The 18,304-nt window shown below is 52.3% G+C and overlaps 4 protein-coding genes across 4 annotated transcripts; 3 read left to right on the plus strand and 1 right to left on the minus strand.

Annotated features, from left to right (window-relative positions):
* Positions 1-1,723: 1,723 nt before the first annotated feature.
* On the plus strand, positions 1,724-4,049 carry KD926_006151 (putative RNA binding protein (Arp); the record flags this gene model as incomplete). Its single annotated transcript, XM_053099122.1, has 4 exons — positions 1,724-1,879; positions 2,108-2,165; positions 2,363-3,069; positions 3,135-4,049. 4 exons carry the CDS (start codon positions 1,724-1,726, stop codon positions 4,047-4,049), a joined length of 1,836 nt encoding a protein of 611 aa, XP_052957008.1.
* A 1,276-nt stretch (positions 4,050-5,325) lies between these two features.
* Positions 5,326-6,472, plus strand: pre6 (proteasome core particle subunit alpha 4; the record flags this gene model as incomplete). Its single annotated transcript, XM_053099123.1, has 5 exons — positions 5,326-5,353; positions 5,411-5,417; positions 5,478-5,530; positions 5,666-6,053; positions 6,154-6,472. 5 exons carry the CDS (start codon positions 5,326-5,328, stop codon positions 6,470-6,472), a joined length of 795 nt encoding a protein of 264 aa, XP_052957009.1.
* A 1,988-nt stretch (positions 6,473-8,460) lies between these two features.
* Positions 8,461-12,353, plus strand: KD926_006153 (putative inositol polyphosphate phosphatase; the record flags this gene model as incomplete). The annotated part of the gene is made up of 6 exons (XM_053099124.1): positions 8,461-8,514; positions 8,563-10,909; positions 10,956-11,165; positions 11,214-11,473; positions 11,532-12,199; positions 12,278-12,353. The coding sequence occupies 6 exons, from the start codon at positions 8,461-8,463 to the stop codon at positions 12,351-12,353; spliced, it is 3,615 nt and encodes a 1,204-aa protein (XP_052957010.1).
* A 1,155-nt stretch (positions 12,354-13,508) lies between these two features.
* On the minus strand, positions 13,509-17,361 carry KD926_006154 (uncharacterized protein; the record flags this gene model as incomplete). Its single annotated transcript, XM_053099125.1, has 14 exons — positions 13,509-13,843; positions 13,910-14,001; positions 14,055-14,172; positions 14,250-14,466; positions 14,529-14,587; positions 14,642-14,726; positions 14,842-15,205; positions 15,262-15,288; positions 15,352-15,527; positions 15,685-15,761; positions 15,816-15,871; positions 15,926-16,422; positions 16,484-16,536; positions 16,590-17,361. The coding sequence occupies 14 exons, from the start codon at positions 17,359-17,361 to the stop codon at positions 13,509-13,511; spliced, it is 2,928 nt and encodes a 975-aa protein (XP_052957011.1).
* Between the last annotated feature and the right edge of the window lie 943 nt (positions 17,362-18,304).

Below are 18,304 nucleotides of genomic sequence, written 5' to 3' on the forward strand. Positions count from 1 at the left end.
AGAGGGAGTCAAGTGTAACGATGCCTAGTAGGTAGCTACCTAGATACTATCCGTAAATCCGACAGGCACCGTAACTCCGAGAAAGGAATGGCACCATGAGGTAGTCCCTAGGTCGTAAACTAGTCCGCCCGTTGGGATTCACTATCGGTCGTGGATTCCGAGAAGCTCTTACTATTATTTGCCTTAAATCATAGAGTGAATGACTACAAATAGCTCCGAATTAGGTCATTAGGAGCTATTGATAGATAACGGGCGGAATAGACTGGGGATGTTATGGCCTGATCGTGGCGGGAAAAAGTACCGAGTCAGCAGTGTCTCGCGGGGGAGAGTCCGATCGTAATGGTTTGCACTGAATGGAGAGTATTTGTCTACTACCTCGTCAGGGATATACTATGCTGCCTTTTCATAGTAATTTCTAGACTCTACTGAGATAGATGTACTTACTACTAACTACTCTCTATACACCGTACCGACAGCGAGGGAAGTGTAATGGCAAACGGCGGTAACGGTACGGAACCGTCGGCAGCGGGTAAAATACACTAACGAGGCCATTTTTGGAGGCTTCAATCAATCATGGTGACCATAGCAGTGGGTCTTCCATCCTTCTTCTTTTTCCTTTTCTTTTTTTTCTTTTCGTGTAATTCCAAGGATACGGGACTTTGTTGGAGTAGTCTAGGAAGCCATTTCACCGAGCTGAGCTATCGACTCCTGCACTCATGTCTCTCAAGATCCGAGAGTTTAGATTCGAGTCCGTAGTTGGACTGATTGACCCGTTCACTGCCTAGGTAGGTACAGTAGATGCCTAGGAGATACTAAGGTAGGTACACCCAAGGTGACTGGTTGCGTGCATTCAAGTGACTGCCTGATAAACTCAATGACAGTTTGACAGAAGTACCTTAATTAATCCCTTCGTGTGTGTGGCTGCACGTTCCTCACCTTCCCTCCCCTATTCCAGTCGGAGAGATCAAGGATCGTAGGCTCTCCCGTAGTCCAACTCGTGCGAATTAGTCAATTGGAGTTGTCTTATCCCCGAGAGACCTCGAGGACCGATACCACTCGATACCGTATTTACTGTAGGTACACCATCCACGGTCCCGGCGCCAGAACCGCTTCAATATCGCCAGTCCATCGGAGTACTCGATCTGTATGGACGTGGAAGACAGGAGGTAAATCAATCAGAAAAGAGGCTCTGGTCAATTCCCCGTGAATGCTCAGTCAGCCTGTCAATTCCTTCCTCGGTGCCTGATTCCATCCTTATGACTTGACTGGAAACCGAAAGTTTTTTTTTCTTTTTTCCCTTTTTTTTTTTCTGTCTCTTTTAATCTCGACGCTCCACCAAGCAAGAAAGCGCAGCGATTCCCAATCCTGGCCTGGGCGATTCTTCCTTTCTTTCTTTTCCCTTCGCTTCCTTCTCCTCTTCTCTCCTCTCACGTCTTCCCCCCTCCTCCTTTCCCCCCAGTTTGCCTTACCGTGCTTCGTTGATTAACGGGCGGTCTGGTTTCTTCTCTTCTTCTTTTCTTTTTTCCCTCCTTTCATTTGGTCGCGAATTAGTGTCGGTCTTTGCTTAGAGACACTTATTTTTCCGCCCCGTCGCTCTCTTCCCTCCCTCTTCCTCTTCTCCCCCCTCTTCACCCCCCTACCGCTCCGCTGGCGTGTGTGAGTGAGAAAGAGCAGCGATAGTCCGACATTCAGCCAACAAAAAAGACTTCCGGACTCACCAGCGATGGCATCCGTTTCCGCACCCACCCCCAAGCTGGATCGCTACATTGTCATCCACGTCGCAACCACCTGCGACGAACATGGCGTCTACGTCACCAAGGATTCAGCTGAGGTGATTGAACTGGGGTGGATCTTGTTGGATGCCAAAACCTGCGAGGAGGTAAGTGTGCAATGATTGTTGATTGCTTCGTCGATGTGACGCCTTTTTCCCCCTTCCCCTCCTGGATTTTTCTCCCAGATTTTCCCCCCCCCTTCAATTTCTTTTAGATCCCATCTCTCCGTTCAACACGAGAAAAACTTTTTTTTTTTTGGTTTCTTATGCTTCGATTTGGATTCTTTGGCTTTTTTTGCTGGCATGGCTAATTTTTTTTTTCTTACCTCGGTTTAGTTGCACCGCGAGAGCGTGCTTGTCAAGCCTGTCAACACTCCGATCACGCCTCTCTGTAGTAAGTGCATTCCAATGGATTTCCCGAGCCCTTTCCCCATCTTACCCAACCAAACGCCTCTGCCTTGTCCTTTTCCTTTAATCCCCATTCCTTTCCCCCTTCCCTTACGCCATCACCACATTTTTCATATCCACACCCTCCCTATCCCCTTCCGGATGTATCGGTCTGCTGGTTCAATGGCTGACGGTCTCCGACAGCGAGCCTGACAACTCTGACATGGGAGCACGTCCGCTCGGCAGGTACCTTCCGCGATGCTATCTCCCGCTTTGACGCCTTCGCCCAGGAACACCTCATCAACAAGAACCTGGAATTTGCTTTCGTGACGTTGGATTCGTGGGACCTTCGTGTGCAGCTGCCTCGCGAGGCCCGAGACAAGGCGGTCGTCCTCCCCGCGTATCTTCAGCACTCGCGGACCTTCGACCTCCGCACCGAATATCAGCGATGGCAGACTCACCACCCCGAGTCTCTGCCCTTCGGCCCCAGCTCGCTCTCCAACATCTGTGCCGCCCTCGAAGTCGAACCCGTTCAAACCTCCGCCCCCATCAAGCACAACCTTCCCTTCCACCTGCAGGCCTTGGCCCCCGCTTCGCCTCGCCGGGCTATGGAGGAGGCTATCACCCTGGCTCGAGTGCTCCGAGGATTGATTCGCAAGTCTCAGCCGCCGCATGAACACCCCGAGATCATGACTCGACCCATGGATGCCAGAGCGGATGTCCGTGCCTTCTTGACGGAACGCAGCAAGGTGCTCCACCTGAGCGGTCTGCCCCATGATACGACACAGTCGGAATTGGAGAGCTGGTTCACGCAGTTTGGCGGTCGTCCCATCGCCTTCTGGACTCTCCGCACTCCGGACCAGCACAAGCCGACGGGTACCGGCTTTGCTGTTTTCTCGTCTCACGAAGAGGTATGAATATGCCACGTTTTGGCTTGGGAAAACTGCTCCCCTTCTGACTTCTTCTCATCATATAGGCCGCCGAAAGCCTGTGTATGAACGGCCGTGCTCTGAACGAGAAGGCCATCGAAGTGTCGCCTTCGTCCAGCCGCGTTCTTGACCGTGCCGCGGAAATCCTGACCCCCTTCCCCCCGTCGAAGAACCGTCCTCGCCCCGGTGACTGGACCTGCCCGTCGTGCGGATTCTCCAACTTCCAGCGTCGTACGGCCTGCTTCCGCTGCTCTTTCCCGGCTATGGCTGCCGCACCCGATCCGATGGGATACGGGGCATATGGATACGGTCCCCCCTCGATGATGCCTCCTCACATGGGAGGAGGCCACGGTCACGGTATGGGTCACTCCCGCGGTATGGGTGGCAGCGGCGGCGTTGTTCCTTTCCGTGCGGGTGATTGGAAGTGTGGCTCCGAGGGTTGCGGCTACCACAACTTCGCCAAGAACATCAACTGCTTGCGTTGTGGTGCTCCTCGATCCGGAGCGGCCGTCGTTGCTGACTCCGCGTTCCCCTCCCCCATGGATCCTCCGTCTAGCTTCGGCATGGGTCCCAACTCGATGACCAGCACCCCCGCCCCCGGTCCTTTCACCTCGTCGGCCGGTGGATTTGGCGGTTTCAACCAGCAGTTTGGCGGACCTCCCAGCAACTACGCCCTGCCGTCGGGTCTTGGCAGTGCTCCCGGAGGATACCCTCCTATGGGCCAGATGAACGCTGGATACGGTTCCAGCAACGCGTCTCATTCCGCCACTTCCTTCGCCAACCCGGCCACCCAGGCCGCTTTTACCGGTGCCGACCACACCACTTCGAATAGCGCTTTTTACGGCAACGAGGGATCCAACGACCCGTTTGCTTTCCTGTCCACCGGACTTGGAGGATTGACCGTGGCCGATGATGCTCACTCCCGTCGCAACGGAGCCGGAGCTAACAAGTCCCCTGCCTAAAGTTCTACATTACGATAATGGAGACTTGAAGGGGCTGGGACCGGGACTGTACTACTCATTTTCCAGGGCAGGTTTCCGCACCCACTTTCTTTGTTAATATGAAGATTTCATGGTTGTTGGTATATGTGACGGGTTGATATTTGTGACTGTGCGTTTGTATAGGGAAATTTTGCAGTTCTGGTGCATTCGGTTGGGAGGAGCAGGGCCGGTAGCGTGTCGTCGTTTCCTCGGATTGGGGCATTCCTCCCTTTTTTATTTTTCTTTCCAGGCAGCCTTTCATTGTTCCATGTCAAAATTTGTTTGTCTTTTTTTTTTTTTTTTTCGGTATGTCTTACTATTGCGTCTTTGGAAGCGATGTTTCAGGGGTATAGAACACCGTCCCACCCGATGGACAGCGGGACGGTTTCATACATCAAATTCTCGTGCCTTTGCCTGATTTTGCTGTGAGGTCATCGGGTCAGGATGAGGTTTGCACTTTCACATCATTGTCGTGCATCTCAGACGGAGCTTGTCTTTTCTTTTCTGGGGTTCCGGCACGACCACGGTTGAAGGGGTTCAACCATGGCATTGCATTTACTTTCTAGAATGTTTTTTGTTTTCTATTTTTTTGTGTTCTGGCTTCTCAGTTCATCTCTGCACTCTTCGGCAATAGGATTCAGGAGAATCATGGTATTGATCACGGATGGGATACATTGGAACGGACTCTGTTGGGGTGTTGGGGTATCTTCCTTTTGAGCCAGCAAAATTTCAGCCAGCGATGAACAGACTTGGGATGGGTTCGGATTGGGATTGTGAGTGCAATATGATTTGTTCTGATGTTTCTACTTTATTATTGATTTGATATTGTATCTTTTTCCTGGTTTTGCATTCTGGTATTCTGGTATTTGGTATTTGACGGGCCGATCTTTAAAGGGTGGTCTCAGTACAGAATTAGAGTAGATGTTTTATTGTACAAATTTGCGTTCATGGATGCAGCTTGTAGTTTTTATTCAGAGATGGAGGACTTCTTTCGTTATAATCCTCTCTATCAAGTCGACGAAGTATCAAAGGCGGAGTGACTTAACCGCGCGCCAAGCGCTACCGCCCTGGAGCTCTGGAGGCAGCCGCAGGACTCGCGTCCACATCTGTCATCCGACGGACCTCTGGTTTCCAGCTCTACGATTATACTACTGCCCAACGCCCTATTTCCTCTTTTTCTTTGATCTTTATCTGCCTGTCAGATCCCTTTGTCCGTCTGGTTGAATTTCCGCCCGATTGATCTTTCCCCTCGCTCATAATGTCCGGATACGACCGTGCTCTTTCAGGTAAGTTAGCTAGGTGCTCCGTGGTGACGTTGATGGGCTGAATCTAACGATGTGCAGTTTTCAGGTATGTGTGACCTTGACTAGGAGGGTATAGGGTGTGATAAGGATATTGATAGTTGTACAGTCCAGATGGACATGTCTTTCAGGTTGAATATGCGATGGAGGCCGTGAAACGAGGTATCTCCCCTCCCCATCTCATCCCATCTTCCCCTCAACCGTACAAACTTACCTACTTACCTACCTACCTACCCAACTCAACCCACCTGCATGTCTACCCATGAAGACCAACTAACCCCCTCCCCTCCAACACAGGAACCTGCGCCGTCGGCGTCAAAGGCAGCGACATCGTCGTCCTCGGCTGCGAGAAGCGCTCCGCCCTAAAACTCCAAGACACCCGCATCACGCCGTCCAAGATCGCTGTCGTCGACGACCATGCCGTCCTGGCCTTCGCTGGCTTGAACGCCGACGCCCGTATCCTGATCGACAAGGCCCGTCTCGAAGCCCAGTCTCACCGCCTCACTGTCGAAGACCCCGTCAGTATCGAATACATCACTAAGTACATTGCGAGCGTGCAGCAGCGGTACACGCAGAGTGGTGGTGTGCGGCCCTTTGGTATCAGTACGTTGGTGGTCGGGTTTGATCCGAATGATGATGTCCCGAGATTGTATCAGACGGAGCCGTCGGGGATTTATTCTGCTTGGTTTGTTACCCCCTCCCCGGGAGAGTGGTTGAGTGGCAGACGGAGATGAAAGGGAAGCGAAGGCGAGGAAATGATGGCTAACGAGAATCCCTGTCTACAGGAAAGCCAACGCCATCGGCCGTTCCAGCAAAACCGTCCGCGAGTTCCTCGAGCGCAACCACCAAGAAGACATGGACCGCGAGGCCACCATCCAACTGACCATCAAGTCGCTGCTGGAGGTTGTGCAGACCGGTGCCAAGAACATCGAAGTGGCTATCATGTCACCTGGCCGGACGATCGAGATGCTCCCCGAGGACCAGATCGAGGCGTACGTGAAGAGTATAGAGACCGAGAAGCAGGAGGAGGCGGCGAAGAAGAAGACGGGTCGTGGAGGGACTACGACGGCGGCGATCTTGACGAGGGGGGAGGGTAGAGAGTAAGCGTTGACTCTTCTTTGAGTCTCTCTTTCTCTCTGCTAGGTAGTTGATTTTGGGGCAAAGGGGGTGGATGGGTGGAGTAATTAGATGTGATTACTTTACTGCTACTACACACACTACTTCCTACTTACTACGTATGATCATGTTCATTCAGGTTTATTTTCTTTTCTTTAATTCGGTTTGTTTTGTCTATAGAGTTGCTCGTGTCATAATTCACATCCTCTCCCTGCATCTATCACCTCCCCTCTCTCTAACCCCAGAAAAATATACCAAATCAAATCAAATCAATCATATCATCATTAACGCACAATGCAAGCCCAGCCAAGCCATGCACGCCCCAGCTCAATATCAATATCAATACACCAAAAAAAGAAGAAAGTATGTATAAAAAACGAAGAATAATAAGAACGGTGTAGGGCATCGAGATCCGTTAACCCAATCGATCCGAGTCGTTCTTGATGTTGAATAGCGAGCGCTCCTCGTGGCCGCGTACTCGGTCGTCTTTGAGCATTCTATTAAGGAGGTATAGTTGTTAGTTGAGTTCGATAGGATGAGCATTTCGTAGGTACGAGATAGTGTGAAGGTATTTGAGAGGGAAAGGAGATATACCTCGAATCAATCCGCGCGTCTTCTCCCTCCACCTGTAACGAGGGCTTCGGGGTCACGGCCTCGATGACGAAGTGGTTGTCGCAGTGGGGGCAGTATTCGTCACTGGTTATTTTGGGTATTGCGTAAGCATGTAGGCCTAGTTGAGTTTTTTTATTCTGGGATGGTAGGTGTAGGTACCTCTCTTCAAACTCCGCCGCGTCTTTGCGGAAACATTTCTTGCATTTCTTGCATGCGAACACCTATTATCCACGTTCTGTTACTTTTTCTCCTCTTCTTGGTGATATATGTCTGCCGTCTCGACCAGGTCGTATTCCATGGGCCGTCCAAAAGGGAGTGCGTACCATCTCGGGCGATTTAGTTAGCATGTGGGATTCTTGCTCTTGGTGGCATTCGGCGCAGTCGAACCATTTTCGGCCTGGATTAGGATATCAGAATTAGACGGTGATTGGATTGGTTTGGACCAGGAAGGAGGACGAGGAGGACGCACAGCAAGGAGATCGAATGGCCACTTGGGCGTTGAGGATATGTTTACTGCGTGAGTCAGTGGATTGGATTGAGGCCGGTGGGAAGGAAAGGGTGGATGAGGGGATGCTGTACCACATGGTTATGGGTTCAAGAGGACTGGTTGAGATGATATCATACAAGGGAGGGTCAGCAGATGGGGTGGAAGTGAGGGAGGAAGTCAGAATCAATACTGAAAGACAGAGTGGAGGGGGAGGCGGAGAGGGAGAAATGATTCTCTTTCAGGCGAGGCGGAGGCTAAAAATAAGAATGGAGGGCAGTTCTATTTATTCGATTTCTCTTCTATTTATTCTTGCAGGTAGATGATTGATTTCCAAAGGGGATATTTATAACTCCAGCCCCGTTCCTCCTAGCTAGAATACTCGAATGATCTACAGGAGGTGATTCTGGACGTGTAGATTTAGGCTGGTGGAGAGTTGTCGGTCTCTTCCCTTCATCGTCGTCATCCCCACTTCTGCCTCTCTCCGTCTCTCTTCTTCCTCTCTCTTTCTCTCCTTCTCTCCCTCCACCCTCGTTCGCTCGTCTCTCTCTCTCTTCCCTCTCCCCTTTTCCAGTCACTCTCTCGCATTCTCCCTCATCCTCACTCTCTTCCTATCATCCCATCCATCCTCCCCTTCCACCCTCTACCTCTCTACCATCCCCTCCTGTTCATCCAGACTTCCGCCTAGAGCTCCGCCACACTCCCCGAATCCCCTGTGGATTTCCGCCCCGATTCTCGACCTCCTCCAGTACTGCTCGCTCGGTGGAATTCCGCTACCCTTCTCAACCAACTCACTCGCTTCCCTTTCGTCCATCTTTTATTCTCTCTCCAAATCTTATGGTCTTTACCTTCGCACAAGCTTCTCCTTGGACAATACGTCATGGTCATGGACGCATTTCGCAAGGACAAAAACGACACCGATAGTGCTCCCCTCGTACGTCCCCTCCCGCCGTTCGCGCCGACTTGCTAACTGTCTGTCCAGCGACCGGTGTCCTCTCTTCTGTCTCATTTCGAGAACCTCTCGCACCGCCGATCCCCGTCTGCCCTGCCGTGCGGCCCGCGTGACTCTTCCTCCTTTCTAAGAACCTCCGACGGCGACGACTTCCGCTCCTCTCGGGCCTCGCTCGATCTGCCGCGTCCACGCTCGCCTTGGAGTCAGTCCGATGCTCAGAACGGTCATACAAATGGATCCCTACCCCGTCAGACGACGGGCTCCGGACTCCGTCAGAACCGGCACATGTCGATGAACTTCCGCTCCTCGCCTCAATTAGCGCCCACATTGACCGTCGAGTCGCCGCGGTCTCCTCCCCGGGGTATGGGGGCCTCGCTGGATCGCACGGAGGATAACTGGTCTTCTCGCACTCCCCCGAAGGCCTCTCGCGAGTCATTACCCCCTAGATCGACTCCTCCTCAGCCTCCCTCCCTCCACCGCCCAACCACCCCCACCTTCGCGTCCTCCGTCCCGACAGAACAGAATATTATGCACCGGTCCCCTGGTGCTCCGGGGGGTTTAGGAGTCCCGCGCGACAGTCTGTCAGAGCGGAAGTTGAAGAGCGCGTCCTTGCCGCCGCCCGCAAACCGGGCCGCCAAACCCAAGATCCCCGCCAAACCGGCCGGCCTGTCATTTGGAGATGGAAACACGCTGGCTCCGCAGCATGAGCGAGCTCCCTCCGAGGAGCGCGGCGTTTCGCCTTTTAGCACTCCTCCCAGCAGTCCGGAGAAGACATCGTCGAAACCCGCGCCTGCGCCGAGACCCCAGTTCCCGCGCTCGCCGTCGCGGCCGACTACAGAACCGCCTAGTCGACGCTCGTTCGACGTCGAGAGACCTCCTGCACCTGTCGCTACCACCCCTGCCCTGCGCGATGCGAATGACGGATTTTCGTCGCGCAGGCGGCCCGAGTCTACCCGGGAGGGGCCACCGCCGCCGGTGCAGCGGGAGACGATGTCCAGCGTGCCGTTCTCGACTCAGCGATCTTACCAGGAGATTCCTATTGAACGGCCCGGTCTGCCTCCTCGACATCCGTCGGTGGCGCGACGAGTGGCTCGATCCCCGTCTCGGCCAGCACACGGTTTAGATAGCCCGGCCCTGCCTTCGTCCTACCCCGGTCGGCAAGACCTGCGTCAGAGTCAGGCTGAGGCACAGACACCGCGAACTATCCAGAGGCAGCCCTCGATTCCCCGCGAGACCAAACCGCCCCCCATCCCGGCTATGCCTCCTACTCCGGCTGTCCCCGCTACGCCGGCTGTTCCGGTGCGCCCAATGCCCGCTTCCACCGAAGAGGACCGCACGATCTACGACCCTTCGGATGAGCCGGCAGTGTCGCGAACGGATTACCCGGATGCCTCGGTGGCGAATCGGCGGCCGCCGCTGTTGAAGAGTGGTCCCCAGGAGATTAACACCCGGTACGATACTCGGCTGATGGATGTGTGCGGTAAGCACGTGTGCACTACCGGGTACCTGACACGGGTCTGGGATCTGACAACCGGCGAGCAAATCATGAGCTTGAGTCATGGCGAGACCGTCAAATGTCTCTCTCTGGCGTTCAAGCCCGGTAATAGTCTCGAGGATGAAGGGAAGCGGCTTTGGCTGGGAACGAACGGCGGCGAACTGCTCGAAGTCGATATCGCCACGCAGTCAGTGGTGTCGTCGCGCGCTTATCCCTCGCGCCGGGAGATCATCAAGATCCTGCGCCATAAGAAAAACATGTGGACCCTCGACGACGAAGGTCGCCTGCTCGTGTGGCCTCCTGACGAGACCGGAACCCCTAACCTTAATTACAGCTACCACAATCCCTACGACCGAGTCGCCAAGGGGCACACTTTCTCGCTGGTTGTGGGAGACACTCTCTGGCTGGCCACCGGCAGAGAAGTGCAAGTTTATCGACCGAATGCGCGTGATGACGTCACATTCAAGGTCCTGAAGAAGCCGCTCGGCTCGCAGCATACAGGAGACGTGACGTCCGGCGCGTATACCACCAAGGATGGCGGCCGGGTATACCTGGGACATGCAGACGGCAAGGTGACGGTGTACTCGGCGCACGACTATTCCTGCCTGGCGGTTATCAACGTCAGCGTTTACAAGATCAACTGCCTGGGCATCGTTGGCGACTATCTCTGGGCGGGGTACAAGACCGGAATGATCTATGTCTACGACACGAGGACCAATCCGTGGGTGGTGATGAAGGATTGGCGCGCACACGATAGCCCCGTATCGAACTTCTTGCTTGATACGAGCAGCGTGTGGACTATGAATCGACTGCAGGTGACGTCGCTAGGGACGGACAATAGTATTCGTCTGTGGGACGGCATGCTGGAGGATGATTGGCTAGGTATGTTTTCCCTTCATCTGGTGTGATCATTCAACTGACGGAGTAGAAACTCGAATGCAAAAACGGGACGTGGAATTCTGCACGTTCCGCGAGATTCACGCGGCCATCGTGACTTGGAACGCCGGTGCCTCGACCCCCGGCAGCGTGCGTGCATCCCAATTCATCGCCGACGCGATCCATCCGGAAAACCCGCCGGAGATCATCGTTTTTGGATTCCAGGAACTGGTGGATCTGGAAAATAAGAAAATCACAGCTAGTATGTATGTCCTTGCTGTTGGGTGAGCCGTACTAATAATCCTCGCAGAGAGTCTACTCCTCGGAAGCAAGAAGAAAGAAAGCGGCGAGAAGGAACATATGAGTCGACAGTATCGAGTCTGGATGGAACACCTCACCCGTTGTATCAACGACTGCATGCCCTTGGAAGAGTCGTACGTTCTCTTGCATAGCGCCAATATGATCGGGCTGTTCACGTGCGTCTTCGTGAAACACAAGGAACGACAACGCATCAAAAACGTCAGCGCTTCCGAAGTGAAGCGAGGTATGGGAGGGTTGCATGGGAATAAGGTGTGTGATTTCGATGTTTGCTGCTACTGTTCCGATCTAATCTCTTGTGTACCTGTAGGGCGCCCTGATTCTTCGGTTCGTGCTTGACGATAGTTCCATGTGTTTCGTGAACTGCCATTTGGCCGCCGGACAGACGCAGACCGCACATCGCAACAACGACATCGCCGGGATCTTGGAGGCTGAGTGCCTCCCCATGGAATCCAGTCTCGCCACGCGGGCCAACCATTTCATCAGCGGTGGAGACGGCTCCATGATCATGGACCACGAGATCTGTCTACTCAACGGCGACCTCAACTACCGCATCGACTCCATTCCTCGACACGTGATCATCGACGCCGTCCGGCAGAACAACCTCACGAAACTGCTTGATCGCGACCAGCTGCTGGCCTCACGACGCAAGAACCCGGGCTTCCGACTGCGGTCCTTCAACGAGGCCCCTATCACCTTCGCGCCGACGTACAAGTACGACGTGGGGACGGACGACTACGACTCCAGCGACAAGAAGCGGTCTCCGGCGTGGTGCGACCGTGTGCTATACCGCGGCCTGGGACGAGTCAAGCAGCTTGAGTACCGACGTCACGAGGTGCGCGCGTCCGATCACCGACCTGTCAGCGCTTCTTTCAAGTTGCGCGTCAAGACTGTCCGACCGCCTGAGCGGGCTGTCGCTTGGGAAAGCTGCCAGCAGGAGTTCCAGAAGGAAAAGCGACGATTGGCTTCTGAGGCGAGGTATGCCTGTTCCCTTGTCTACATACTATAACCGCGACTATAACCATGGCCACCACCCACTAATCTCACGGACTACAGTATCGAATACCTAATCAGCGTCCTCGGAACCGATCCGCAGCAAGCCCAGACCTTGATTCTCGGCGGAAAATGCTGATCGCATTCAACTTCCATTCTGCATCCTCATCCCAGCTAGCTACGGAGTCTTGGTCTGATTGCTAGTATTACCTACTTCCTACCAAGCTCTGGGATCCAGATGCTAGTTATTACGGGCATGCATGATATAGTATGGCATGATATGGTGATTGACCCCTGACGACAGATCCGGAGACGAAGCGACCAGAACACAGAACAATACTCTATACCTATAGAGCGTACATGATGGCGTGTATGTATGACTAATGATTTCACGATAGACATGTATGATGATGGAGGTTTTGTTTGTTAGGTGGGTTAATCTGTTAGAGAGGTAGAGGGGGTGTGGTATTTGTTGGTATTATAATTTTAATGGTGTATATATGTACCTATACAGACTTGCTTTTCTAGACCTAATGTGATTTTCCCTGTTTGGATGAGGCCGCTTTCATGAAGGCGCTCAGGGGGTTGCTCACTGAGTATTTCTCATCACCGGTCAAGGCTCAGTGAGCGCTCAGCTCCTACTCAGGGCGGGATCAGTGGCCGGTCACGTGCGCAGGGAGCTACTCATCCCTCAATATTCTGTACCGTTAGCCTGACAATGATGCCAAATTGACCGTCTCTACAATACCCACATCCGCCAAAATGCTCGTTGTATATGACGCAACCAGAATTGTGATGGGGTGTTGGAATGCCCTGATGTGGCGAAATTCACCGAGCACAAGCCATTATTTATCACAATAGCTCTGGCAAAGGTATAAAAAGGATGCCTCTAACCCGTTTGCAAGCTGATCAAGCAACTAATATCTCGTTCCTTTCCTCTTCTCAACTTGCCTCGTGCATAACCAGATGCCTTCTCTCTTATTTTTCATGGTTTGCTTTCTTCGCTGACCATGGGCAAAAGATCATTTTGGAGCGGTGAAGATGCCCGGAAGAGGCGCCGTGAGCGGCGTCTTGCTTGTGGGTATATTTCAAGAGCCCACCAGGAAGAAGACGCTATCAGGGATAAAAACAACCGCCTGGATGAAACTAGGGACCTAAAAATATACCTAGAAATACGAAGCCATGTATTGGAGAATTTCTAAGAGACTATCAGCGTCGCACCTGGAACAAAGCCAAGAGTGCCTGAAATGGTGCTCAGCAAATCTATCTCGCTATTTGGATAAACCAAATACACTCAATCTGAATCCTCCGCCATCTGCGAGACCTGCGTCACAATCTGGCATGCGTGAGCCAGTGTCGTTTGGATTCTTTCAACTTTCTGCCGTAGTTCGTCTGCATGCCTGGGATCCCGCCCAGCCTCGGATTCGTCTCTCTCCACTGTGACCGAAACTCGCAAATCCTGCGTTAAATTTGAGAACTCGTCACGCAGGTTTTGGTCTAAGCGAGTAAATATTCCCTCGACAAGGCCTTGGAAATCACCAGCTATACTGGTGGCAAAGTCTCTAAATAAGGGTGAAGATGAAAGATGTCGGTCCATGATTTGTTTGCGTCTGAAATCGCTGCCCGTGCCTAGATATTGGAGATGGCAGTGAGTTGAAAGGTATCCTCGGGGGATTAGGATTCTTATACACTTACCGTATTGCTCCCTGCAGGAGTTATACACCGTCCGCATGATGCCTGCAATATAGGAGCTGTCATGCCCGCCAGTCGTGTCAAGCCTCATTTTCCTGACAGAGTCAATCAGTCAACCTCCATGCCGAGGAAGATATGGGTGGCATACCCAGTAGCGCAAATTAGGTCATCAAAGGAGGCTTGAATACTATGTATAATACATCTCTGCCGCATTGTCATGTTCTGGATCAACATTTGCAGCGTGTCTGGTGCAGCGTCGTCGTGCTCTAATGATAGGCGTTAGTTGAACGAATTTTGCCATCATGTTCGCCGTTGCAAGTCTGATTGAGAAACATGGTGTTACCTTCAACGGTGTCACAGATGCCTTGAAACAAGTTTGATACGTCTTCGCTAAGGTCATCTTTCTTGTCATCTAGAAAATCAAGCATGACATCCCATTTATTAGACAGTTGGGTAATTCCGCGGCCGAGGATTTCCTCATTCCAGCAACGATACGGTTGCGTTCTTGTCTGGTATGTTCCATAATTGCGGCACCAGGCGGCGTATGTCATGTGATGCCACTTGAAGAGACGTTCGTCAGGCCTAAAGCTATATGATATTTTTGTTTGCTGGTCTTACATACCGTAGCCCAGTCTCTGCTCGCGTTAATTGCATCATTTCTCCACTCGTTTCGTGAGTTACCTGAGCTGAAGTTAAAATGTTATAGCCCCAGAAGTTGAAGACTGGTTTACTCACGTATTCCACGTTCAATCAAACCCGCAAACTGTTCTTCCAGACTGCTCTGTGCAAGGCGGACCAGCGATTGACGGGAAGTAAGGGACTACATTATATCAGTGATCATACACTCTAGATCGATACTTGAAAGCCACGGTGTGCAGGTTAAAACTTTAAAAGAGAAAATGCGGCCTGCTGTGTGGTAAGACAAATTACCGTACCCGTCGGAGAGTCTGACTTGCTTCATCCAAAACACCGCGCAGGGTTTCAGCCCGGCTTGCAGTGACGGCATCTGATCTCGCTGATGCCCACAGAATTAAAGAGCCTAGAAGGGCAGGTAGTTGATTTTGAAGGAAAGACTCCGTTGCGCGGAGTTGCGCATCTGCTGGAACAGACTGACAATACCGACGGAGTTCCTTTATGCCACTAAGCTCGAGGTATGCACTGGCCTGCTCTGCATCCGTCGCACGGTGGTCTGCATAGAGTCGATTGCTGACGCAAAATATCCGGGTTTGGCTACCCCAGGCGCGCGATAAAGATTCGGTCACCCGTTGATTCCGTCTTGAAATAAGAAACCGCTTCAATCTAACCAATGCGCAGTTAGCATAAGTCTCTATTTCGATGGATATAGGAATTCTTACTCCAATTCAAGTGCTTCTTTCTGCTCGCTGCGATAAATCACGAGTCAGGATCTGGTCCAAAGCTATGGGTAATCTCTAACCACTATTTACCTCAGGTTGGTTTGCTCCGCAGAGAGGTGTTGGCTTCTATTTCCAACGGCCTGTCGCCTGAGGGTGCGCACTTGTCTAATTCTTCTCTCCACGGCCTTAATCCGACCATCAAGGTCGTGGATTTGTCTGGCTTCAACTCCAGGGGATGTGCGTGCTGTCTCTCTCGCATTTACGTCCTGGAACCAACCCATCAGCTCATATCAGACACGGGCAGGGAGACGGCAGACTTGCCTCAGAACGGGTACAAACGATCCGTGTCGGTTGGCCTTGTGCACACCGGCGAATAATGTCACTGATAGAGAGATCCGTTGTGCAGCGAAATATCGTACTGACAATGAACACCTCGTCGCAGCTGTGACGAAGATACCTTTCAGTTGCTCGTACTCGAGCATAGTTCAAATCGCGGAATCCTGAATTCGTGCGAATCAGTCATTGGCACAGCAGGCAAATATAGAGCATCATACCGGGGAGGTCAGCAAGAATAAGCCCAGTTCTCAGAACCGGTGATCTCAAATAAACCCTTGTCATCATTAGACACACATCAAATCATTGGGGAAAATGGACCGTCTCAAACCTGATCAATTTAACAAAAGGCCATAATGCAGGTCTATCACTGTCTCTAGGATCAGCCATAATAGTATCCAGCTGGTCCATACATTCCTCAGCATTATTGGCCACGACAGAATATTGAAGGTTAACACGACCCCCTGGTCTGGAATCCTGGCCAGCCATTGCCCATTCTTCCAGTCTTGCTATAATCGGCTCAACTGCATCTTGTCCTTCCTGTGATACGAAATCCAGGGTAAGTTCTGGCTGGTTAGGGAAGAGAGACTGTAAAGTATCCCAGGCTCTCCTGGCAGCACTCCTGATGTTCTCCTGTTCTTCTGGTTCGCTAACTTCCCGGTAAGCATCAGTGTAATACCCCCTGACAGCTGACAGCAGCTCCTCCAAAAGCTCTTTAATCTCGGTATTGTCCATGAAATCTGCTTCGACGGTATAACTGTTTGGATGTTCCTCATCGATACTACGGAACTCCGTAACAACAGTGGTGCAGGCCGCGCCGTCTCCGTTCTATGTATTAAATAAGCATTCAGGGTCTCCCCAAATGCCAAATAGTAATGAGTAGACTCACCGAACGAGCCAGGCCCTCTTGGTCAAGAATGGAATTGATAACACTGCTCTTGCCTGCCAGTCTCGTTAGTCCTTCGTCTTTGCACACACAGAGAGGTCAAGCCTACCCATTCCCGAATCACCAATGAATCCCACAGTCCGAGTTGCCGGGTATGCAAAGCGGCTCGCGGCAAGAGTTTGTTCGTATAGGTTATGGAATACGGTCGTAATGTCCTGTGCCTGCTCTCGCCTGCCCATGCAGCGTGCGAGGTCTGCCAGCTGCCCTCTAACATCGCGCAATGCATCCTGAAGCCGAATATCGTAGATCGGTGCCCGGAAAAGTTCCTCTCCACGGATATCGAAGGGATAGCTGTTATTGTCTTCGCCGCCGTCACCAAGCGATAAGACCTCGTCCAAGTTAGGGACCCTGTTGCGGTCAGAACCCTCGTATGCCACATTCCGCGAGTCTTCCAAGTTCAGATTTGCAAGGTAAGCGCCTACAGCACCCAGGGGGGACGAGGGTGTCTGCGGCCGTTGTTCAATCGGCTCTGAGGACAAAACAGCTGCTGGACTCGGGGTGGCATTGTAAAGGTTCCTGTAGGTCGTATAACTGCTAGGAGCCAACTCGAAGGCAGTCTGGCCGTTATGCAGGGTCCCTCCAGAGGCATGGGTTGCACCACTTGGGTTGTCGCTCAGGCGGAGATTCTGGAAGATCGCCTGCGCGGTCGGAGTAAGAGAGCGTCGATTGTTTCCGGTATCAAGCAAGTCGTCTGCAGAGGAGGCAGGGGTTAATCTACCTCCGGATGAAGAGCTGTTCGAGGTGAGTTCAACGGAGGGTAGGACATGGTCTGGGGAGCTGGAGCTCCTCAATGGTGTGCTGGGAATTTCGGTGTCGGTCATTGCACCTTGCTAGGCAACATGTACAGTATAGTTTAATCGGCCAGTGGTTTGGGGCACCAGTACAGAATCCAACGCATGGGATCGAATTAGGCGCGGGGGCAGGTCGATGTATTTGTAAATCCCCATGGACTGAGCCATGCTATGCGAGGCTGGGACTCCGGCGTCTCTGCTGCAAGAACACTGCGCCGCATACCCACATCGGAAGTGGGGTCGGCGCCGCAGCACAAAGTACGATTTCACAAGTCTTTCCACTTCTGCTGCGACAGGGTCAGCGACTTGATCGCCTACATGATCTAGTCCTTGTTACCGCCCCTTCTTTCGTTCCGGGCCTGGTTCTATGCGGCATGCGATAGGATTGCACCTATCCGAATACGCCGAACGTGGGTATGCAAAGGCGCTTGCCATAGCCCATCCTGTCGGAGATTGTGGAAAGCGAGAAAATTCTCTGGCTCCTCTCCTGAGTCAGGTGCTGGGACGTTGGCTTGGACACCTGCCTTATTCTTGGCTAGACTACCGTATCTTAAGCTGAATGCAATTCATATCTCTGTTTGTTGATTTACAAAGTGTTCCCATCGAGTAAGAGTTCCCATCTGATCTCCACTTCCCCTGGCCCTCTGCCTCTTGCAGTCTCCACTCATGACTTTACCAGGGTCTTGTCCAACAAAGCGGAGCTTCCCTAGGGTTTCCTGCCTATACAGCGAGCTGTCATAAAGTTGGCCGTTGTTTCAGGCCGTTGAGTACTTCGACTTTGAGGAATAGATGGTTACCCTTGACCTACCAGGCGAGGCTGTCAATTCCTTCTTGCAATAGACTATGAATTGACGGGAAGGGACATGCTATTACTATCCAGAACCCAAGTATTCTCTTTCATCTGGAGGTTAGTCATCCGCATGTTATTTTTAGTAAACCTGCCCGCGTGACAGCTAGGATGCAATCTATTTAC

The sequence above is a fragment of the Aspergillus affinis genome, assembly GCF_023601865.1.
Source record: "Aspergillus affinis strain CMG 70 chromosome Unknown NODE_31_length_300061_cov_88_125253, whole genome shotgun sequence".
Classification (NCBI taxonomy): domain Eukaryota; kingdom Fungi; phylum Ascomycota; class Eurotiomycetes; order Eurotiales; family Aspergillaceae; genus Aspergillus; species Aspergillus affinis.